The 24,247-nt window shown below is 41.6% G+C and overlaps 1 protein-coding gene across 1 annotated transcript in view; it reads left to right on the forward strand.

Annotated features, from left to right (window-relative positions):
- The window catches only part of TRPC7 (transient receptor potential cation channel subfamily C member 7), a 95,971-nt gene that overhangs the window by 22,912 nt on the left and 48,812 nt on the right, over window positions 1-24,247 (forward strand). Inside the window, exons 4-6 of the mRNA XM_086852167.1 lie at window positions 1,113-1,269; window positions 1,608-2,628; window positions 10,138-10,915. Coding sequence (XP_086708293.1) covers window positions 2,627-2,628; window positions 10,138-10,915 — 780 coding nt within the window. The 5' untranslated portion in view covers window positions 1,113-1,269; window positions 1,608-2,626. The remainder of the gene's footprint in view (window positions 1-1,112; window positions 1,270-1,607; window positions 2,629-10,137; window positions 10,916-24,247) is intronic.

Consider the following 24,247-nt stretch of genomic DNA (forward strand, 5'->3'; position numbering starts at 1 on the left):
TTTAATTGGTAAAGAACCACACATGCAAACAACCCCCCAAAAAAAAGGGAATTTAACCCATACTTCACATGCTCAGCCATGGCCAGGAAAGCAGAGCTCCATCCAGCATTACAGTCCCTTGGGAAGACAAACTCCACTCCAAACATCCCTCCCTTCCTCCTTCTTCCCACAGCCTTAAATGCTGAGAATGATGTCTTATGGTATGGAATGTCCCTTGTGTCAGCTGGGGTCACCTGTCCTGATTGTGCCCCTTCCCAGTTTCTTATGCACCCCCAGCCCCTTTGGGGGGGCACAGTGGGAAGCTGCCAAGGCCTGGATTCTGCAAGCACTGCTCAGCAGTAACAAAAACATCCCCAAATTACCAACAGTTTCCAGCCCAAACACAAAATACAGCCTCATACTATATACAGGGAAGAAAATTAATTCTACCCCAGCAAAAACAGCTGACAAGTACCAAGATACTATGATGGCTATTTATTTATTTATATTATTATAGCTGTGTTTGCTACCTAAAGCAGAGATTTGTGTCTTTGCAGCATCATATAATTTCAAAATTATCTCAACTGCATAAGAGAGTACATAGCTGTGGAGTCTTTCTTTTGCTTTCTTTCATTTTATTTTCCAATCTGCACAGGTTGTCCCTTCCCACACAATGCTGTTCTCCCATGAGCCTGGTAACATCCACTTCCTTCTCATATGTTTGCCAATACGGACCCTCATTAATTTCTAAATGAACTTCAAGAAGCCCTAAACAGGGCAAGACCATTTACAGAGCAGAGGTGCTGACAGTGTCAAAACAGAGTGCAGTGAGTTCTGCAGGTCTGGCTGCTGCCCATGATCATTAGAGGTTAATACTCTCTCCCCCTTTTCAAGACAAAACCTCTCAGGATGAAAATCCTGCATCAGCCACCTTTAAAGGTTTCTGAAAGGCATCATCTGGGACGCTTTTCTAGTGCCACTGCAGAAGCCACACCAAGCTCACTGCGGTCCTTGCCAAAATGGTCAGTGCCCTCAGGTGTTTCAATCAAATAACATCCTCACCTGATTACACAGATTTGAGACTGAAAGATGGTGAAAAATCTCCTCCTAATCAGTGCTCTCACTTCATGCAGTGCTGTGATGGGGTGGCAGAAGGACAACTTGGGTCAAATCATCACTGTGCCATCCTCCCGTGAGTGGTGTTTGGAGAGCCCTGGACTGCCTCCCACCATCATCTCTCCAGGGGTTCCTCCAGGCTTTAACTCCCAGAGACACGGCAGGAGAGGTGAGGTGAGGTGGCATTATTTGGTAATTGCAATGGGGGCATGGGGGATCCCTCCATCCAGGTGAGGCAAAGCAGGTGGGCAGGGGAGCTGCATCAGTGGGGAAGGACATGGAAGGTCATGGACTTGGAGAGCCCTGTGTGACTGCAGTGGGGGAGCATACTGGGGGGTGACTGGGGGAAGAAACCTACTCTTACCATTCGGAATGGGGTGCAGAATGATGCCCCAGTGCTCCGGGATGCAGCTTGAAGTTGTTCTGGCAGCTCTCCTCCGCCACGCAATGGAGGGAATTGATTGCATTTATTTTGCACGTTGGTTTCACTCTCCCTTTCCCTCCACTCCTAGCACATGCATATACACAGCCCTACTCCGCTACTTCGTAAAAGACATGATCCCTTAGGTAAGGGATCAAACAATCTCTACCTGGGCATGGCAGATGGGGAGAAGCGGCTCCAGCCTCTCGCAGCAGCGGGGCGGCACCGCGGGGTGAGGCAGGAGCGTGGCTGTGAGGGGAAAGCCCCGACGGAGCCCTCCGCCCGCTCGGCAGCCCGCAGCCAGCCCTGCCCTCTCCGGGAAGCTTCTCTCGCCACGCCTGCTCCGGGGCAGCCCTCGGGAGGGCTCCGGGGGACTCGCCCACCTCCGGCTGAGAAGGGGGCGCGCCCAAAACAGCATCGAATCCCCACCTTCGGGAGGACAGCGGCGTGGGAAGAGGGGGAGGGAAGACGGGGAGGACATCGCAACTCTCATGCCAGCCTCGCAGCCGGCTCTTCCTCCAGGAAGCGAATCCCGGGCGCTCCCGGGGAGCTCTGCCCCAGCGGCTCCCAGGGGATAAGGATGAGACGCGTCCTCGGCCGCTCCGGCAGCGGCTGCAGCCCCGCGGCCAGAGCCCGGCCCGTCCTGCCGCGCTGAGAGCATCCAGCACCGGGGCCAGAGCCCGTCCGGAGCTCCGAGAGCATCCAGCACCGGGGCCAGAGCCCGTCCGGAGCTCCGAGAGCATCCAGCACCGGGGCCAGAGCCCGTCCGGAGCTCCGAGAGCATCCAGCACCGCGGCCAGCGCCGTGTTCAGCACCGAGGCCAGCGCAGTGTCCAGCCCGGTGTCCAGCCCGGTGTCCAGCACAGTGTCCAGCCCGGTGTCCAGCGAGGTGTCCAGCGCAGTGTCCAGCACAGTGTCCAGCCCGGTGTCCAGCCCGGTGTCCAGCCCGGTGTCCAGCCCGGTGTCCAGCCCGCTGTCCAGCACAGTGTCCAGCCCGGTGTCCAGCCCGGTGTCCAGCCCCGTGTCCAGCCCGGTGTCCAGCCCCGCTGCCATGGGCTGCCGCGCCCGCCCCGCACCCCGGCACTGAAGCGGAGCCAGCCCCAACGCGCACATGTAAGATGCTGACCCGGGGATGGGGCCCCTGCCCGAGCCCTTCTCCTCTCGGCTCCTCTGAGAAGAGCCCTGGCTCTAATGCCTCTCCTTACTCAGGCATTGGGAAGTTTTTGGGGGTTGGAGACATCTCGGGGCGGCTCCTGAGGATGGGCTGGTGAGAGTGAGGAGGGTTGGCTGCGAGTGGAAGTGGTTTGGCTTTTTATCCTTGGAATTTGTGCTTGGTTTCAGTGTAACGCAAAGGGCTTGTTGTTTGTTACCAGCCACATGGTTTGGAGCCATACTGTTGTCTTCTTTTGCAGCTGGGTGAAATGTTTAAGGGTTTGTTTTTCGTGAAAACGGTGTAGGCAAGGCGAAATTTAAAAAAAGAAAAGAAAAAGTTTTTTTCAAAAAGGGAGAGGGAGGACAACACACTGTGTACACCTCTTGCAGCTTGCAAGGTCTAGTGCTTGTCAGGACTCCTCTCCACGTTGTTTCCTGCCTTGAGATAACTGATAATATATGAAGTGAGCATTGAAAAGGGTGCATCAATAGGGGAAAATGAAATACAGCCAGAACAAGGATTACTAGTTCTTTTCAAAGATTTTCTTTCTCTTTTTAATAGAACTGCTTGTTGAAAATCAGCGTTACACTGCCCCCTGCTTGAATAATTTGAGATTTTTCATTGCTCTCATCACTAGTAAAAATTTATGAATGAACAGGTATTTCTCTGTTGTGTTCTCTAGTATGATACAAGCCTGAGTTTTGAAGCACTTCAACAGAGGATGAATTATTCCTAGATCCTAAAGCCAGATTAAAAAATAAAAGTAGAACTAATTCTTCTTCTGACAGTTCATTTGGCAGTCAGACATATTAGTGAATGAACAATGGGAGAGAATGTAAAAATAGCCTTTATTTTGGTACATCTGTCTCATGTGTTTTGTGATAAATTTGTAATAATTAGCCAACTTCACAACCAGAGATTAAGGGGAAACAAGGAAGGAAGGAAGGAAGGGGGGAAAATCTAACCTAGTACTTATTTTATAACGCAAGAAAATTTTGAATAAAAGGACAAAGGTTTTTTTTTGTCAGTCTTTTTGTCAGTCTCTCCTGCTGTAAAAGTCTTGTATTGGTGCATGACATTTCTATGGGATGGGAAAGAAAATGCTGATGATTAATTTATAAGAAAGGGGAGGATGAGACAGCTGAAAAGCAGTGGATGGGGGTTTTGGTTTTTTTCTGCAAGATAGCTGGTAGAAAGCCAAATTCCATTTCCTTTCTTTTTTCAAATCACAAGACAGAGCTGTCTTCTTTCTAATAGAGACCCAGGAAGATTTGAAAATGTAGATGCTGTTAGAGTTGGTGGTCTGTCCTAAATGTTTCTAGTCTATTGTCCTCAGACCTTATGCTTCATGTCATGAGGATGTTAAAAGTGTTTGTGTGTCATTGATCAGCAGTTTTTATTGGCACCAGAGGCCTGGTTTGTCTTCCTAAACATTCTCATACTGCCATTTCCTGAAAAGATTTGAAAAGGTGCGGTTTTGCTGACTGCTCCTGTAATTCCACAAGGAGAGAGACCTCTTTCTAAATTTTTCCTTTATCTGTATGAGCAGTGGGAATGATGGGGAGGGGAGGGGATATTACTTCCTGCATCTGGTTTGTAGGGCTACTCTGCAAATGAATGGATATCTGCCCCTGCATAGGCTAAACATTTCTATTACATCTAAAAATCTATTAATAAAATATTTAATAATACATCCTAGACATGTACTCAACTTTTCACGTAGAAGAATGACCACATTGCTGACAGTATTGAACTGGAGTTTTCAATGTTGGTCACAATCCAAGAATAAATGAAGTGGCACTTCAGCTTTTCAAAGCATAGAAAACTTCTGAAATAAGCTGCTGTCAATCAAGGCAGCCATCCCAAATTATACTGAGTCTGTTTACATAGTAAATCAGCAATATGTGGAAAAGAATACTTAAAAGTCTTGTATTACAGGAAAGAAACCTTGACTTAAGGCAAGACTTAGAAGACTGATCAAGATATTGGAGGAAAAGGGGGTATCAGAGGACTCTGGCAATACAAGCCTGTGCAGCATTTGGAATGCCAGAGCAGCCTATTGTATATAGGATAATAAATGTATGCAGCTGTGTTCAGCCCGTGGTCCTTGCCTGAAGTATGGGGTATACTTCAAAATAAATTGCAAGTTTTAATTAAAATATTGAACATCTTGCTATTTTTACTCTGAACAATTTGAATTATTCTTTGAATTTGATTGATTTCTGTATCAGTTTGTGTTTGCTTTTAGAACCCAATTTCCTTCTATTTTGTTCATGTTTATGGCATGTCTTGGCTGGCCAGGTTTTCTGTGTGGAACCAAGGGTTAACAGAGAAAAATGGTCCTTTGATATATAAGAGCTGTGTCAATTCCAAAGAGGCCTCAGGGAGTCTGCAGCCTTTATGTGCCTTGATTCTTTTTAGAAGTATTGATGTAAGTAGAAAGAAAAATAATAAGTAAAGTGTCAATTTGACAGTTTCTGAGGCTCTGCAGGAACTGAGGGCAGTGCTTTCAAAATGGCTTTCAGAAAGTGAAATTTTCTTTTCAACAAGGCAGAGTCAATGTCTCATCAAAGCCTGCTCTGATGGGTGCTTATAGAGCCTTTAGATCTCTACAGAGCTATAGTAATGGTTACATATCTAAAGTCTCTTCTGTAGCTTCTGGACAAAGGGGGACATTGCAAGGGTGCAGGGAGACTCCTGCCCACCTCTCCCCACTCAGTGAAAGCAAACCCAAAGTGTAGTCAGAGACCATATGTTCCTAAAGCTACCTTTGTAAATGTCCTGCTCATTTAGGCTTAAAGACAAGTAAAGGTTGATATCACCTGAGAATTCCAGAATTGCTGCAGTTCCTAATACCTATTGATTTCAATATCTTTTATAGACTTCAGATGTTTTAAGAACTAAAGCAGGTACTATTCAGCCTCTCCTACACACTTTCAAAGCTCTGCTTCAAAACTATGTGTAAAAACTGCAAATCAGACTTTTAAGGCACTTGAGTCTTTGAACATTTTCTCCAAGCCCTCGCTCCAGGTGGTAGCCCTGCCCTTCCATAGGTTTTTGTGTTGGACTAGAGAGGCAGCACAAAGTCTTGAATGGCAGAGTCTGGAGCACTGTGGAAAGGAAGGTCAAGGAGAGACCATTTTTTGGAATAAGCTCAATGTGAAGCAGCTCTACTGCTTTCTTATGTTCACCCTGTCCTACGTGCAGGCACTCAGATCAGTTAAGAGAGTGTGGTTGCCAAAAAAAAAAAAAAAAAAAGAGTTTCATCTTCAGCGTGTTTGTAATGCCACCACATTAAGAAGAAATCTCATGTTATGCCATGTTCCCCACTCAGACACTGATTGTCTCAGCACCGACAGAGCCAATTGCAAGGAGCTGCTCTTAGTCACTTTAATTAGAAACTGAAATGCTCCCAGAGGAAGATTTGTTACGAGCTAAATCACCTTTCAGAAAGAGCTATTCTTCTCCACTCCCCACAGGAGTCCAGACATCTTGTGGCTCCCTCAGCCATGAAAAGCTGGATGTGCTTTGCTGCAAGCAGTACTTAGGCCCTGAAATTTTTAATTTTCTTTTTCTGGACCATTTTGTTTCCAAGAGCACTGCATGCATTGGCATCCTTTCCTAGAAAAACACAGTATTTAACTGCAGTGCCTGATGAGTTTGGTCGCTAGCTGTCTCAGTAAAGTATGCAAATACAGAGTCATTTCAATCCAAAGCACCTTTGAAGAAAAATGGTAAGATAAATGCAATCAAGTCACAATTACTTTTATTAAGCGAGCAGATTACACACGCTCAGTAAATATGATTAGTTCTAAATCTGCCTGCACATAACTGAAAAGCAGAATAGAACAAGGTGTCAAGTACAGTCGTGACACTGCAGTAAGGTTCAGTTTCCAAGAGCTTCAGCTACTGCACACATTGCTCTTTGCACTGCTGCTCCTCTTGTCATGATTCAGTGCTCAGGTCAAGCCTAATTATACCTTTTATTTTCAGAAGGGGATCTGGCAGCTGAGCATGTCTAATGAAATTATTTAAAGTAAAAAGTGTAATTTTTTATTCATCTCTACTTCTCTATAAAGATGATAAAGTGTGGTAGGTGAGATATTGGTCTTCTCATCCCATGCACAAGAGGTGGGGGTAATAATTCATCTGAGGTGAAGCCCTCTGAATGATGGTGCTCTTGCCCTTACCTGCAGGGAGTGGAGATCAGCTCTGTGCTGTAGGGACATCCCTGCAGAACATTTATTGCCAAGATAAATATTGGATAGTCACTATCTCTCTGAAGAGCAGGTGTTCTTTCCTGTTTCCTCCTTTTCTGATGCAATTTCTGCTGTTAGAAACTGTGTATGAAACCAGTGTTCTCTCTGAATTGAAGAAAGTGAAATGAAGGTCCTTTTTTTCTGGCAGGTTATTACATATACAACAAACAGGTGTGAATTAGCTCTAGGCCAATCTCTAACCTCTTTTTCAGGCAAAAATCTTAACTAGGCCAACAGTAATATTTTGTGTGGGTTTATGTTTACTTTGGGTGTGATTATAAGATTATCTGTCCCACCATCAGGGTTGTCCTTTAGAAGTAATAACATACCCAAAGAGAAAAGTTTTTCTAAGAGAAAAAAAGTAAAGTGTCAAGAACTGTACTTCTACATCAGGAAAAATATCTAATATATTCCTCACTGCTGGAAATTATAGATATTTCTGAGTTGTTTCCAGTACTGATACTTAAATATAACGAAAAATATAAGGTTGCCAAATGTCTTACCATACATGGGTTTTGAATATCAAAAAAGCCCAGTAGAATTCCTCCAGCTTGAAGCAGCTAATAAAATTAACTTCTTAAAATATGTGCAATCCTGCTGCACTCATGGGTGATTACTGAGCACCTACCTGAACTGGACTGGTTTCTACTTGATCCCAGCAATGATGGCTTAAGTCATCACCAGCTCGTCCTTTAAAGGTTGCCTAACATTTTAAGAGATTTAATACAACCCTCAGGAACTCACAAATCTTAAAAATTTTAAGTGCTTTCTGCTTCTATAACTGTCCACTTAACCAAATCACAGTTCAGAAGTGTTTATTTGCATGTGTAGTCCTTGCTTGAACTCAGCAAGGTTTCACTACATATTTAAAACGTAAGCACTGTCCTGAATAGCTAAGGACAGGAGCTCCAGTTTAGAAAAACATTTGCACATATGGTTAAACACTTCATTTTAACCACATGTCCTCATTCTGGCCTCGCTGGAACTGCTTCTGAGATGAAAGCCAATTGCTGAGGAAAAGATAAGTGTGTATGCATATATGTTTCCAAAATTTGGACTCCATTGAAATCAATGAAACTTATAATGTTGACTTCAAAGGCTACCCAATTTTACCCCAGGCATTTTTTGGCTTTAGACAACTCCATATCCCTGTCAAATATGTTAATTGCATACTTTATTTATTTAGATGTTATTGTTTTCTCTTATAGTAAACTTCATGCAGTCTAGGGAATTAATTCACTTAACCATATCTCCTTCATTATTCTTGTATCCCTCATCTCTGTGTACTTCTTCAACTTCAAACCATGCTGGAAGGAAATAGTTTTAAGATTCATACAGCACTTTATCTCTCAGTGGAGCCTGGGATGATATATTCAGTTCCTACTAGCTTTTATAAAGTTGTTACAGTGATACCTCAAAGCTTAGGGGGAGAAGTTCTTGATTATGAACCTCTCTTTCAACCTTTTGTGGTCACAAAATTAATTTCTTAGGATTAGTTTAAATTTTAATGTAACTCTTAAAAAATGCTGTAAAATTTGAAACTCTTCAGTCCAGATCAACACAAAAGAGATGAATTAAAATGATAGATACATACATATATGTTAGTTCCCCAAGAACAGCTACCTTGAGAATGTTGGTGTCATGGATCTTTAGGGATTTTGGGTTTCTGATAACCCTGTGTTTTACCAGGTTCTTGCTGGTCCCTTTACTCCTTTGTTACCTATTCTTGAAGGCAATGTACCTACTCCACTTTGTCTCCTGGCACAGTTCCCTCTCGTCACTCACTGCAGCCCTTTCCAACTTCTGTAGTATTTTTTCAGAGCAGCACATGAACTTTTCCTTGACTGAAGGTCATAACCAACTTGGAGAACAGATGGAGTGTGGAGGAATGAACCTTTGCCACCTGCTGAGCATTAACACCTGCTTATTTGTTACATCTGTCCACTGCAGCTCAGAGGCTCCCGAAGATTTTACCCAAATGATTTACGGCTTGCTATTGGGCTGAGGGCAAATGCAGTCTGTGAAAGAGGTGTTGTTTTTACCTTTTTACTCAGGCTGCACATTCTGTGGGCTTTGGATGGCAATTATCTCCAGATGCTTAGACTCTAAAAGGCACTATGAATGTGCTGAAATGCTGCTGCAATAAATTTTTTTTAAAAGAGCAACATTGAGACAGCTCTGAATGCAAAACATGAATGTTTTAAAGACACAGATATATTTAGGATTTACATTTATGTCATACAACAGTGCATTTTCTCACCCATGAGACCAACTGCACATAGCATAGCTTTCTTTGGGACTTCCAGAGAAGGTGGAATAAGAATAGTTTGTCTTCATCTCACCAGCTCCAAGTGAAGGGCATTTCAGCCACACAATCAGTGGGGAATGACCCTTTTTTTCCTGCCCTCTGTTCATGGTGAGAGACCTGTGTCTTGTCTTTCTGCAGTAGCTCTTAGATGCTTACTGGGGACTGATATGACACTATATCAGGAGTTATTCCTGTGTTTTTCTAGAATCTGCCCTGGATTTAGGTACTTGAATTTGGAGTAGCGGCCAACTTTATTTCAGCAAGAAATTAGGTAATTCATTATTATACTGCTCTAGATCAGGAAACAGAAAAATGGTATTATGTACCTTGAAAAAAAAAGCAGGAAATGAATAGATGGTTTGCTTGTATCAGCTGAATCTGAGCAGAATATGCAATATAATTATCCTTGTTACCATGCGTTTAAAATTAGAAACATGGGTTTTAACTTTATGGAACATAGTTCATTGGCCTGATCCAAGGTTTAGACAAGGGAGCATGCTGTGAACTTTCTTTAGGGCCTGTGCCCTCAAGGACAAAATTCAAGAAGAGTAGTTCAGGGAAATATTTTCTTGTGCTGTGTACATTAATCCTAAATACGATGTAATGATGTTCTAAACAGTACAAATGGAAAATTATGTGTATGTGCATTTCTTTCTCTATTCATCAAAAATGTGCTGAGCATCCTTGTTGCAATCAGGAAGGGTGGACAAATCACAGGAGAACTTTTGTTCAGAAGTTGATCTCTATTCCATGTGTGTCCTTAATGATGTAAAGCAACTGGCTCACACCATAAAAAGCCGGCCAGATCTGGTCATGATGACATATTTCCACCTTTATTTCAAGTTCTGTGAAACCATGACTCTGCTAGGATATAACCAAGGTCCCTTTCTGGTTTCCTGCAGGTTGAGACACAGCAGTTCTAAAGACATGCATCGGAGGCACGCGACCCTTCGGGAGAAGGGCCGGCGCCAGGCCATCCGCGGCCCTGCCTACATGTTCAACGAGAAAGGCACCAGCCTCACGGCAGAGGAGGAACATTTCCTCGATTCCGCAGAATATGGCAACATTCCCGTTGTGCGAAAAATGCTGGAGGAATCCAAAACCTTGAACTTCAATTGTGTCGATTACATGGGACAAAACGCCCTCCAGTTGGCAGTGGGGAATGAGCACCTGGAAGTGACAGAGCTGCTCCTCAAGAAGGAGAATCTCGCTCGAGTCGGGGACGCGCTTTTGCTGGCCATCAGTAAAGGATACGTGCGCATTGTAGAAGCAATACTGAACCACCCAGCCTTCGCACAAGGACAGCGCCTCACACTCAGCCCTCTCGAGCAGGAACTGAGGGATGATGATTTTTATGCTTACGATGAAGATGGAACTCGGTTCTCCCACGACATTACCCCCATCATACTTGCTGCCCACTGCCAGGAGTATGAAATTGTTCATATCTTACTTCTAAAAGGCGCACGGATTGAAAGGCCACATGACTATTTTTGCAAGTGCAATGAATGTATGGAAAAGCAGAGGAAAGACTCCTTTAGTCATTCTCGCTCAAGAATGAATGCCTACAAAGGATTAGCCAGTGCTGCTTATTTGTCTCTGTCCAGTGAAGACCCTGTCCTTACTGCTCTAGAGCTTAGCAATGAATTGGCCAGGCTAGCCAACATTGAAACTGAATTTAAGGTAACTCACCACTGTGCCTTTTTCCTTGGGCTGAGAGTGTTCAGGCTATTGTGTAATTTACATGTTTGATCAAATTTTGGGTTGCTGATTGAGGGGTGGGGGAGTAAGACTGGCAGAGAGACTGCCAGATGTGTTAGCTATGCGTAGATTCAGATCACTGTCATTCTCCAGTTAATAAATGCTTGGAACTGAGCATTGTGTATTACAGCAGAAGCTTAAGTTTCTGTGTTGCACACTGTGATTGCTTAGAATTTCTAGTTTGCAGCAGGAATAAAAATTAGATTATTCAAAAAATGGAGACTCATTTGTTGTAAGAAAGGTAAGTCTTTTATTTGAGCAATCTATTTTAGAGGCAGAGTTCTAGAGACTGCTTTAAGAATCCAGTACATCTAGTTCTGCTACAATGATGAAAGGTATAAATCAAGAATTTTTGGTCCTCTGTAAAATAATTTAAACTGCATTGCATCTTAATGGTTTGGTGCTGCATCTATACATGATGAATTTCTTGAAAAAGGAAAAGAGAAACAATCAATAAATTGCTATGAAGTTTATCATCATGCCAAATGTAAGAGTAAAGCTTGTGGAACTCTTAAAGTTATTTGAGATTTCCATTATCATAATGACTTCGTAAATGTCCAATGCCATTTGCAGTATTTCTCTAAGTCATTTACATGACATAAAGAGCATTTTCTCCCTTTCTAATATAAATTCATTACTGAACCCCTCATTTTCAGTGGCTCAGCCATCATCATAAGACTTTTTTTCTGACTTACGACTATTGTGCAGCTAGAACCATGATCAGACTCTGGGGTAATAAAGTCCACATTGTGAGTGCACTGGGGTAGGATGCTCACCAGGAATCCATTGTTTTAATTTAGAAAATTATTCATGTGTTAAAGCGTCTGTTTCAGGATTTGTAGCTCTATCCTGCAAAGGACTAGGGAGATCATCCCCCTGCACCAGGCACTGGTGAGGCCACCTTGAATCCCAGGTTCAGTTTTGGGCCCCTCATTCCAAGAAAGTCATTGAGGTTCTAGGGTAGGTCCAGAGAAGAGCAACAGAGGTGGGGATGGATCTGGAACAGAAGTTTGATGAGGAGCACCTGAGGGAGATAGAGGGGCTGAGTCTTGAGAAAGGAGATTCAGGGGGCACCTTCTCACTCCCTACAGCTCCCTGAGGGGGGGTTGTAGCCAGGTGGGGATTGGTCTTTTCTCCCACATAACAAGCAACAAGAGGAACAGCCTCGAGTTGTGCCAGGGGAGGTTTAGATGGATATTGAGAAAAATATCTTCACAGAGAAGGGGGTGAAGCCCTGGAAAAGGTTCCCCAGAGAAGTGGCTGTCACCATCTCTGAAGGGATTTAAGGGATGTGTAGATGTGTGGGACATTGGGGACATGGTTTAATGGTGGCTTTGGCAATGCTGGGTTTAAAGCTGGATATTAGAGGGCTTTTCTGACCTAAATGATCCTATGAATCTATGCTCTCCAATTTAAAAGAAGAAAACATATTCTCAGGCTTTGCAACCATTTAATAACTCTAACAGGAAAAACTTCCAACTAAGATCACTTGGGCAATAAAAAAAGGGTAAAATTTTGCAAACTCTTTTCCCTCATGTGCATCAGACTGCAAGAACACAATAATTTGAAGGGAAAGTTTTATTTTCATTCAGTCTGACTGAAGCAACCTCTGTGGGCTCAGTGCATCTGATTGAGGGCTGCTCCAGTGTGAAAGCACTGGAGGCTCATGCCACACTTAACAACATTAATATCTCATTAATGTTCCAGCTTCTTTTCACAGAAAGCTGTATGTTGAGGGGAGCGTGAGCAGCCTCAGCATTGCATGCCTGTCAGTCCTGATAAGTGTCTTCCTGCAGAAGAGTAAATATATTTCTACCAGAATCTGTCCTTTTACTCCTGGAGCTGCCAGCAGGATCTAAACTGGCACTGGCAGCTACACCAATCTTCCAGGAGCAAACCAACAATCAAATGTTGAAGAGTTTCATGGTGGCTATAGCTCTGCTCTGGCAAATGGATGGGAATAAATCAATACCAGGAAAAAACCCAAAACATTAGAAACCATTTGCCAAATGACTGCATTTCCAGGTTTCTCAAGTTCATTGTGTTACTGGAAGGGCCTGTGCAGCACACATCCATATATGTCAGTGAAGTACCCACCCATACCATTAGTTTGCTTCAAAGATTTCACATTCTTTAAGCATATTAATTCATCCAGAAATAAGAAATTTCTCAAGATTCTAATGTATTCTCACTGTAACAGAAAAACCCCCAGAGATATGTATTTATGTAAAAATATTTATTCTTATTAACATAATCAGTGTGATGTGAAATAGGGTATTAATAAAACAGTGGGGGATTTTTCACAGAACATGACAATTTAAGGATTTATTTTGAGGAAAGAACACAATTGCTGAAAATGTATTTAAGAGGCCCAAAAATGAAGAAAATTTTTGAAATTAGACAAGTTCTAGAGAGCTTTTTTTTGTGACTAAAATAGTACTTTTCCAGAATCTTAATTTGTTTGATTCCTAAAGTTCTATAATTAAATTGGCACTCAACAGATTTATAAAATTATCATTTGGGATTATTTAAGAACATTATTTAAAAATTATGTGCAGTTGCAGAAATGCAGTTTTCAGGAAGTACAAAGAGTCCTTGAAAATTTTAATAATGTAGGTGGACAAATAATAATTTAGTAACCTCTGAAAAAACTGCTAGCATGAGCTAATTAAAATATAAATGCAGGGCCTCTTGCCTGCTGCTTGCTGCCCCAAATCTCTTATGCAATAGCACCTTTCAGCACATCAAAATGAGAAGCCAATACATGTGCTATTTTTTTAGAGAACATGAAATTTTTTAAGTAAGTTTCCTCTTTGTGTAGAGCAATGTGGAACAAAACAGACACATGGATCACTTTAAAGAAGAAAACTTGTGTTATCTGTGGTAGGCCAGTTTTTTTGGCTTTTATTGTGGCAGAAGCTGAATAGACTTTTAATCCCCCTAAATTGCTGAGATTCAGTAATATGCTACAAATCAGATGAAACAGCTTTGCAAAATGTTGACAAAAATAAAGTTTTCTTATTAATTGTAGAAAAAAAAAGCCATGAAATATGTAGTGTATTAGTCTAGAAATAAATAAGGGTCCTTCCCCAAAGTAAAATGGAAAATATGGAACCAGTTGTTTCTATGAAAATTCATGTAGAAATGGGGTGGGTGGGAAACCCCTAAGAGATGGATTTCAGAAAAGAGAGAACTTCAGAGTCCCTGTGTATGTTTGCAGCTCTTTATGCAATGATATTCTCCTGTAGTGGAGGCAGCCCAAGCTGAAAAAAGATAATTAATTGCTTTACCATTTTTGTAATCCCACTTGAAAGCTCAAAATTAATAACCAGTTCATAACTTCCTCTCTTCTTCCAGTTTAAATTTTGTGTTTTAAAAAATCAAACCAACACCAACTGGAGCAAAGGCAGTGCAGACTGGGGGCTCATTTAGTCCAGTGGATGGGTTGCTCTTGGAAGCACAAAGAGAGGATCCTGTGTGGATTGAAGGGTTCCAAGTGATCATGTTTCTGCAGAGTGTAGGGAAAACTGAGTAGGAAACTGAGGGACACAGCAATTACAAATAAAAAGTACAATTAAAACAGAAATATAGGACAAAGTTACTATGCCTTGCAGTTTTCCACAAAGGGTGGAAAACAGACATTAGGTTAATGATTAGTATGTGAAGCTGTTTTGAGGGGAAAAAGCATTTCTTGTCAACCTAGCAGAGCTAGGATACCTCTACTCCACACAGGAAGAATTCTCCCATCTCATTCTCCCTTTTTTACTCAAAAAACCCATCTGTACTTTCCAATTTCTTTAAAAGCTTGCAGGTATTGGACCTCAGTCATAAAGCAAATAATCTTTCTGCCATCTACCAGAGGATCCTGTTTGTTTTGCTCATATAAATAAGTCTGATGTCACTTGCAGTATGAATAACATGGCCAGGATTTGTCTGTCTGATCCAGTGATCACCCCTGGGCCAGGCTGATGAGAATTGCTCTGCTCTCTGTCCAGAGAAATCCATCTCCCTGGTGGCAGCTTGGTGTGAAAGCATATGCAGATGATGCTCAGTTACCAGCTGTTCACAGCCAGGTGACTCATTTCTAATACTCGAATATTAAAAGCAGAGTCAACAGAAGAGTTTTTATATGTCCATCAAAAGCCTTAGGAGATTGAATTTCTAGCAAACAGCCTGCAGGAAATGCCTTTGCAGCTGTCTTTAATAGCAGCATCAGCTTAATATAACTGTCCACATTGTGGAAACTGAGTGAAACCCAGAATGATAGTTGTGTTTACTTTTCCTAAGGCAGTGACTGTGTACTCCTTTTTCTGGTGAGATCTCACTCCACAGCCAGGACTGTTTTACAGCCTTGCATGCTCTCAAATTAGACCACATGCTTGTGTATGTCAGGAAGCATCCTTGTGATGAGGTAAATCAGGCAAATCATTCCATTTAGCAATCCAGACAAATCAAATTAGAGACTCGCAAAGGAGGCTTAGGAAAGATCTCACCAACCATAAACAGTAAATCAGATCTCAGCTCCTCTTGATTAAAATGTTACTAAGAGCAAGATCAAAATCACCACCTGGAAGACATATGGTGTGTGGTCTTTGTTTGCTGCTCCCACCAACACTGTCAGTGTGTTTACTACAGCGTAACACGTTCCATTTCTCACTGATATGTTTCTTATTGTCTCTTTTCCTCTAAAACACTTTCTCTAAAAGCTGTTTGGATCCAAAAGCACATCCTGGCAGTGAGCCTGCTCTCATGTGCAGGTGAGCATCTGTCCAGGCTTATCTGGCTGAGGGACTGCGAGTGGCTGTGGGATGGGGGCTGGTGAGGCAGCAGTTCAAGCCTGCAGGGATGAACCTGCTGGAACTGTTCCATGGGGCTGCAGCCATGCAAAGCAGCTGAGGCTCAAATCCCTCCATTCTCAAGAGGTTTGAAAGAGTAACAAAACAGAGTTATGAGTAATGCATTGTAGCTGTTAGGGATGATCTGACATTCCTCTTGCCACAGTAAGACAGCTCAGACTTTCATTCTACCTAACTATATATTGTTAACTTCACAGGATATGGTTAACTTAAACTTTTTGTCCATTTTCTCAGTATTTCTGGCTCCATGGCACAGGGAGTTTAAAAAATCATTATTAGACTCTTGGTCCTTTGAAATGAGTGATAAAAAAAGATAGAAAATGGCATAAAACCTTAAAGAGTGAATTAGTAGAAAGGGGAAATACTTTGAGAGAATGGAGGATAGCAGTGAACTTGGAAAGAGGAAAAACACTTGAAAACCCTCAGACTGTAAACCAGCAGGGCTGCACTTGGAAACTCTGCTCCTACCCAAGCTGAACAGACTCTTGGATTTGTTTGTTCTCAGGATGACTAATGGGAGCCAGTGCCTGCAACTTATCTCCCATTGAAACCAGAAACTGGAGTGGGAACCTCCCTAACTAGCCCCATGAACATTCTTGTAAATCCATCACTTAATATTTCTGCTCTGACCTATTCTTCCTTGAGAGATCTTTTAATCTTTTCTTAATCTCTGCCCTCAACATATTCTCTGTCAGACATCTTGCTTCTGTTTGAGAATACTTTTTATTACTCATATTTATTCTTTCAGCAATCTGCTCTTAAAGGCTTTAGTGTGTTTGTATGACATTTGTTTAAGTTTTCATTTCATTTATCAGACATTCTGTTCTTTTCTTTATTTTTCTTCCAGACAGGATTTGCATATTTTAAAGAGATGTATTTTTCATTCAAGCAGCTTTCATTTTTTTTCCTCATATTTCAGTTTGCTGGGTTTTAAGAAGAGAAGGCAGAAGGGAACTTCAGAAATTTGGTCTGGTAGGCAGAACGTATTCATTGCCTTTTACTACTGTATTTATTTTCTCTTGCACAGATCTCAATCTTACCTAGTGGCTGTTTTGAAAATTAAGCATCACCAACACAGATATTTATGAATATATGAAAAGTCACTACTCCCAAGTGATTGTTTTTTGATATGAATTTTTCCAGGTCAATCTCTAGTGAGAACATTATTTTTTCTGAGGGATGGAGTCAGGGATGAGGTTTGGTTCTTTAAAAAGAACTGATCCTTTTTTCCCCCTCTCATCTATAAGCTTGTTTTCCCCACTGCCATGACAGCATGCACATTTAGAACTTATGATTTTTTTATTTTAATTTTCACTTGTGCAAAGCAAATGCATAAAAAGATACAACCAATTACCCAACTCATAATACAGGAAAGAATCAAGTCCCAGTAAAGCAGGAAAACAAATTTCCTATTGGTAGAAGTTTAACTTCTTGTTGGAACAAATTAGGTATTAAAATAAGAGAGGAAATTAAAAGCCATAATAGAAATAGCCTGGGAGAAGGAGAATATATTTAAACCTTGTAGTGAAATTAGTGTTTGGCTCACTGAGTGGGACTCGGTCCGTGCAGAAGGAACTCATTCTCTTTGCTGATCTTTTTCTGAGACAAACTCACCAATAATAAATGCTACACCAGCTTTGTCTTGAGAGCTAAATTAATTAATTGCAGTTACATTTTTCCATGGACATGTAGCAGAGACTGTGGAAAAAGGATATATATAGTCTTTCTTCCCTTAAAACCCAGCAAATTTGTGAATCTCGTGTTGCTCTCTTTAAATATTTATAAATTAAGAAATATCGTTTATATTTTGAGAGCTGTTATGGTAAGTGCTTTTTTTAGGTTCTGTGATTAAATAATTTTTTGCCTGGCACATTGCCCAAGAAAAATGGTTTTAAAATGTTGCATGTGAAGAAAATCTTCAAAGCTTTTCAGAGGGGTGTAGAACCGCTGCCAAAGCTGTGATGTCTAGAGCTGTCTGGAGAGATCCAGATTTGTATCTCTGTGTCTGGAGGTGTGCTAGCATCTATCTGTGTCTGCTCACAGTCAAGCAGAGTAGTAGGTGCTGTGATTCATAGTGAAGGGTATAACTCAGTCACCCACAAACCACACCTGTACCTGGAAAAATTAAGACCATTTTTCATGGAAGTTGTAACTCTGTTGGCAGCACAAGCCCCTGAGCAGTCACATAAAATTGAATAGTGTCCACTGCCCATGAGGTTATTTCACCTCCCTTAGGAATGACATTGCTGCTAAAATCTCCCAGCTAAAAGATAACCTCTTTAAAGTTATCAAAACACCTTATAGGCAGGAAAAGGTTTTATTGGCTTTCCTGGGGAGCCAGCCCATTCTCTCTTTTGAAAGAGTGAAAGGGTTAAAAAAGACTCTTTCTACAAATCAAAGCATAGACAATGCACCAGTGTAAGAAAATGTAACATTTGAATTAATGCCTCAAGGATTTTGCTCCCCTAAAAAAATCTCCAAAAATTGAAGGAAACTTTCAGCTTTTGAGGATGGCAAGACAGGTGCAACCCTGGAAATATTTGACTCTCCCAGAGAGTATAGCTGGGATACTTTTGTTTCCCGTGATGCTTCTGCAAGTGAGATTTTTGGCAATGCCAGTGAGCACAGCATCAGTGCAATGTTTATTACCCTTTTACAGCTCCCTGGGAAGTGATTTTTAGTCCTACTCAGTTAAGGATGAGCAACATTGAAACTGCAGCACTTACATCTTACTGCTTCCAGCCTGATTGAACACATCCCTGGAGCAGGATTTTAGTTTAGGTGAGCAACACACATGGTCATAAAAATATAAAATAACATGGAATCCTCTTATAATGTTTAATGGCAGAAAACATCTGGGAAGTAGAAACCAGTAGAAAAGCATCATATAAGGAAGTAGCACAGCAGTTTCCTAACCACTGCCAAACAATTTAGAAGCATTTTTACATACTTTTAGCTTTTAAGCCAAACAGGTTGAAAAATAAATGTAAAATCTGGAACCAGTTGAAATTGCTTTAAGGTAATCTTACTCCTGGGATTTCAGTGTTTCCTTACAAATTGCTGTGTTTAGGGGGGAATTGTGAAGGCAAGGTTAAATACATTTATATTAATTTGTGTTACTATGATATAAAGGAAGTGAAATAAGGTCAAATTAAATTAATATAATGTCATGTGTGTTGTGGAGTCGTGTTTACCACATATGGCTGAGGAAAGGCCTATAGGTCACTGTGTGAAGATTTAAGGGGCATTTAACTGGTTAATGGGAGCTCTTGTAGCAGAAGTGATGCTGATACCTGTTCCTCAGCCAGTTTCTGCTTCTCAGAGACAAGGAGTTAAGAAAATTCTTTGGTTTTAGAGATTATTTTGAGTTTAGGAATTATGACCTGCCTGCATTGTGTTTTTAGTGTGCAAGCACTGCTCTGCAGCAGCTTTTGAGTACAGGTGCTTGGAAGGTTGACTCTAACAGATGCAATGACCATCACAAACCCAGCAGAGAAGAAACAAATAATTTAGAAATACTTTCAAAATTTAAACAAAAAAGTTCAGCTCACCACAATTTTGTCACATTTTGATATTTATAACGGTTTTAACATGGGAGAAAAACTCAGTAGCTGGCAAAATCATGACCCATTTGACCATTGAGTCATCTTCAGATTTGTTGAAGCCATGATTTCATCCTTACCCTTTGAAAGAATGAGGTGCAGTGAAGCAGTGGGGTGACAAGCAGGTCTGAGGCTGACCTCTGCTCATGGATTCCTCTCTTTATACAGAGGAGGAACAACATATCACATCCCAGAACAACATATCACATCTCAGAACAACATACCACATCGAGGTGTGATTGGCTGGTGTATCAGTAGGTGGGATTCATCCCTACCACAATCTCTCGCAATAATCTGGATTTTCCCACAGAATGAACCCTTGTCTCTCCAGTCTCTAAGCAATAAAGGTGAGACAAAGTCCTCTGTGCCACCTGCTGCTGCTCCTTTGGCTGCCCTGTCCCAGTGCCGGGGCCTTTCTGTGGTGCTCAGCCGGAGCCCTCGCAGCTGCTCCAGAGCGGAGCATCCCGCATTTCCCTGCCAGGTCTGCTGCCAGCTGCTCAGAGAGCTCTGATCAGTAGGGAGAACGATTTGGCCACTTGCCTATGTTTAGTTAACAGTGACAGAGTGTTTTCCTTTCCTGCCCACTGAGCGTGGAAGCCCAGATGAGTCCTGGTGCTCAAACTGGTGCATGCACTCGATGGCAGTGCAGTGAGGAGGGCTCCTGCTGCCCTGAGCTGGCTGTTGGAAAGGCAAGACTTATTGGGTCTTTCCATCCCAGTCTCTGGGCCCTCTGCAGGGAGTACAGAGCTTGTCTGACTTTGAGCTTGCCCTTACTCACTCACCATTCATCTGAGAGAATTTTCTCAGCGCACTTACTGATGTGGAATTACACAGCAACACAATTCCCCTTCTTCTTCCTCCCCTCAGCAATGAGTGGCACCAAGAGGGGTCCACCTTAGAGCACCAAAGATGAAGGTATTTTTCAGAAAGCCGAAATCCAATTCTTGTTGAGGAAAACAGACAGAAAAGGCTGTGATGACTACTGTAATATCAGTCCAACACAACATTGGTAAGCTTTGCATTTAATTAGAACCACCAAATGGCCAAGCATTCAGCTGGTATCAGCACTGGGGCTTTGGGAATAGTTAGGAGCTGGGAGGTTTATTATGAGCAAGATGACTGCTTTCCAAAGAGTGCTGCTCATTATTCACGTTGGGAAGGGATATCTACTGGAACTACAAATGAGAGTAATTAGGATGATTGCTCCGAATAGAATAATGATGTTAGATCAGCAGATGGGAGAATGCAGTCAGGTACGTTTATCCAGGGCACTGTAGGGAATCAATATCATATTAATGAATGTAAACCAAGTAACACATTCTGAGGATCTCAAGTCTGACATCAAATAGGATGCAGATGGGAAGTGATTTAGTTTATCCCTCATTATGTTGTTAATTGTTGTTATTGTAGATAATTATGATGAACTTATCCTCACCGAGTCCAGGCAGACTATTCAGAGAGTTGTGGATAAACAGTAATGGTATACAAACAACTTCACATTGCTTTAAAATGGTGCTAGGTACTGTAGTATCTATGGGTTTTTTGGCATCTCCATGATCAAAAAAGGCAATTTTCAATATCATTTGTTGCAGGGAAATTGTCACCAGTGCAGCATGGAGACAGCTCATTGCCCACTGGGTGTCATTTCATTCTCACTGTCCAAACCCCAGGATCTGAACTCATTTCAGAACAAAGAGATATAATTATTCACTTCTAATATTCATACTGCTCAAGAAGGTTCTGCAGCACGACTTCTAAGTCTGCTCTTCTTAGAGAGAGGACAATTTCCATATGGTCAAGAGTGCTCTGTGCCAGGGCTCAGCAGCTGGGATCACATTTTTCCAAAGTGCTTGGTTGCTGCTTGAGTGTGGGAACCAGAATTTCACCCTCTCTGATGCTTGTGACCAGTTTTATAAGAGGCTCTCCTTGCTGGACATTGAGAACTGTGGTTGTTGTCTGCTTGAGACCTTGAAAACATAAGGTTATTTTAATTATGAATATCACTTGCACTGTGGCTTGCAGTTAAGCCACCGTTCACTTGCAGGATGGATTTAGCAGGAGCCTTTTCTTTTCATCCTTTCCTGATCTGCACGTGCTGCTTGTAGCCAAAATTCCTATGAGAGAAGAGACTGAAAGCACCTTTGAACATATAAGTGTGTTCCTTAAGCAAGTTGAAGGTGCCAAAGTTACCCCAGCCTAAGGGATAAATGAAGCTGTCTTGAGCAAATAATTAATTGTTTTGAATTTAAATCCATTATTTTCTCATTTTTTTCCCAGCTGATTTTCAGGAAACACAAAGATTTCAAGCAGCTGAGCTCAAAGCCATACAATTGAGGGAGAGCAGCTAATTCTTTTAGTGCAAGGAAGCTATGTCATCTCAAATTGTATAGGAAATAGAAATCTTCCCCAGTGAAGCTGGCAAAGTCATCAGGAATATAATATACATGGGAAAATGTCAGAGAGAAAAAGTATGGATGGCATGAGGAATGAGAAGCTTGGCCCAGAGGTAACTTTGTGTTTTGATAAATCTCTCACATCAGAGCTGCAGAATGACCTGAAAGGAGGTTGTGGTGAGGTGGGAATTGGCTTTTTCTCCCAGGTAGCCAGTGATCCTCAGTGCCATTTCCCCACACAGGGAGCAATAAATGTCTGAATGTAGTGGAGAGGTTTTGGAGCATTGCTCTGCATCATCATGAACTTGGTTTTACTGCTGATGTGAAGAGATCCTAAACTCTCCTTTAACCAGAAAATTATCAGAGTATTATTTTGAAATATATAGTTTGCATTTAAGGAGAAGCTGTTGACAGGACACAGGAGACAGACCCTCTCCTTGGCCAAATTTGTGTCTTCCCCACATTTGGCATGCACATTTCATTAATACCTGTCTAGCCTGTCCTGTTTTTGTGACATCCAGGGACTTGACAGTTTATCTTCTGAAAACAGGTGTTTCAGCATAAACATTCAAATGAGCTAGGGAAAACCTGGAAGAAAAAAAACACCTTTCACCTAGCTGAGGAATCAAAAGCTGTGACTTATTTGAATGTCTGTTTGAAAACAAGCTGAGGTGACAGAAAAAAGAAGTACCTCAAGCATCAAATGCCATCTTATGTTGAAAAGCTGCTATGCCAACCTTGAGACTTAAAATATTCTCATTTTTTTAAAAAAGTTGTAAACCAATATAATTTCTGTTCTAGGTTAATTAAATACTTTCAGAGACTTGGAGTGGGGTGTTAGATCTCTGCTGAATAGCACTGATGTTCCTGAGCAGGGATGCTCAGTAATGGTACCTGCCAGGCTGAAGGTGACTTTGGGGAAAGGAGTAGAGGAGATGGAGGTGTTTTTCTGGCAAGTCACTAGGTATGAAAAGAAAGACTGTATTCTGTTCAGGGTGAGAACTTTGTCATCCATTAGTTTCAGTGTAGAGGGAGTTCACACGTACAGGAAAATTATTTTAAGTTTCATATAGTAAAGAAAATCAATAGAAATAATAAAAAAGGCTGAGAGTTGACTGATTCTTAAATTTCTTATGCTAGGGAATCTAAAACTTTGGTTGAAGAGTCAGGAATTGTGCTCAATCTCTGTCCTTAACTTCCTTTGAGGATTATGTTTGATTCCTGTCTTTGCTTCCCCAAATAATCCATCCCCTAATTTTTGATTAAAAGAAACCACCCAGACACCTTTAAAAGGAATTGTTCCAAGGGGAAGACAAAGTAAAATATTTTTCCTTTTCTAATGTTTTTATTGATAGAAAAGTGGCTTCCAAAATTTATTCATTAATTTTGGTCTCAGAGAAGCTCCATTTATCCAAAATATGAATAAATTCCCAGAAGAAATTATTGGTAGAATTTGTAAATTTTTAAGAGCTAGAGCAGAAAAGAGCTGAAGTGAAAAAGAGTAGGAACAAATCAGGGAGGTGCAAACCTGTCCTTACTGCTGCTTTTGACAGTTCACACTTTAGAGTTCTTGGAATGTTATTGCTGACGATTAAACATATACCTGGACCTGCAAATGATGTTGCAAAAGCATGGTAACAAATTCTAAAGGATTTTCAACTTCACAACTAGAATCATTACCACCATCTCATTGAGCTTCTTTAAGGATTTGATGTATCTACCAGTCAATTTCACCTTACAGTCAATAGCTGTAAGGTGAAATCCAAAGTCTGTGGTTTGATTGATTCCTTACTGCTCTATCTCCTCAGTGGAGGGATGTGCTCTCTTAGAGAGGAGTTTTGGCAGCGTAGATGATGAGGAGAATAAAGAGACACCCCAAAAAACCAGTCTTATTTTAAATCAGTCAGTGCAACTGCCATTGAAATCCTCGTAATGATGCAAGGGATGTTATTCCCATGGCTTCTTGGAAGTCAGAAAATATTTGGTCCTCAGTCAAATGATCCTGTTGTTTTCTGGGCTTTTTTGGAGAAGAATAATGTCAGGACAAACAGCACTCTGGTTTGTCCTTATATTGGCCACATCTCTTAGTGTCTCCTGGCAGAATCTAAAGTCCCCCTTTGCCTGGAGGCCCCTCTGCTCTGCCATGCTGCAACCTGGCACTGCTCAGAGGATAAACCACGGCCAGGTTTGTCTTGGTTCCATTTAGAAGGGTCTAAATTGCTTGGAAAGCAACAGAGTCACACTTCTGAAATGTCAAACTCTTGTATATGAACAGATTGCTTATTATATTATGCTCCCTGGAGATTAAGAAGTCAAGGTCTGGATCATTTCAAAAATGAACTGGGACATCTGTTCCTACCTCTAGAAACATTTAGCAATCTGCACCTGAGTAGGGAAATGTTT

The sequence above is a fragment of the Cyanistes caeruleus genome, chromosome 15, assembly GCF_971803275.1.
Source record: "Cyanistes caeruleus chromosome 15, bCyaCae1.hap1.1, whole genome shotgun sequence".
In the NCBI taxonomy this organism is placed as follows: domain Eukaryota; kingdom Metazoa; phylum Chordata; class Aves; order Passeriformes; family Paridae; genus Cyanistes; species Cyanistes caeruleus.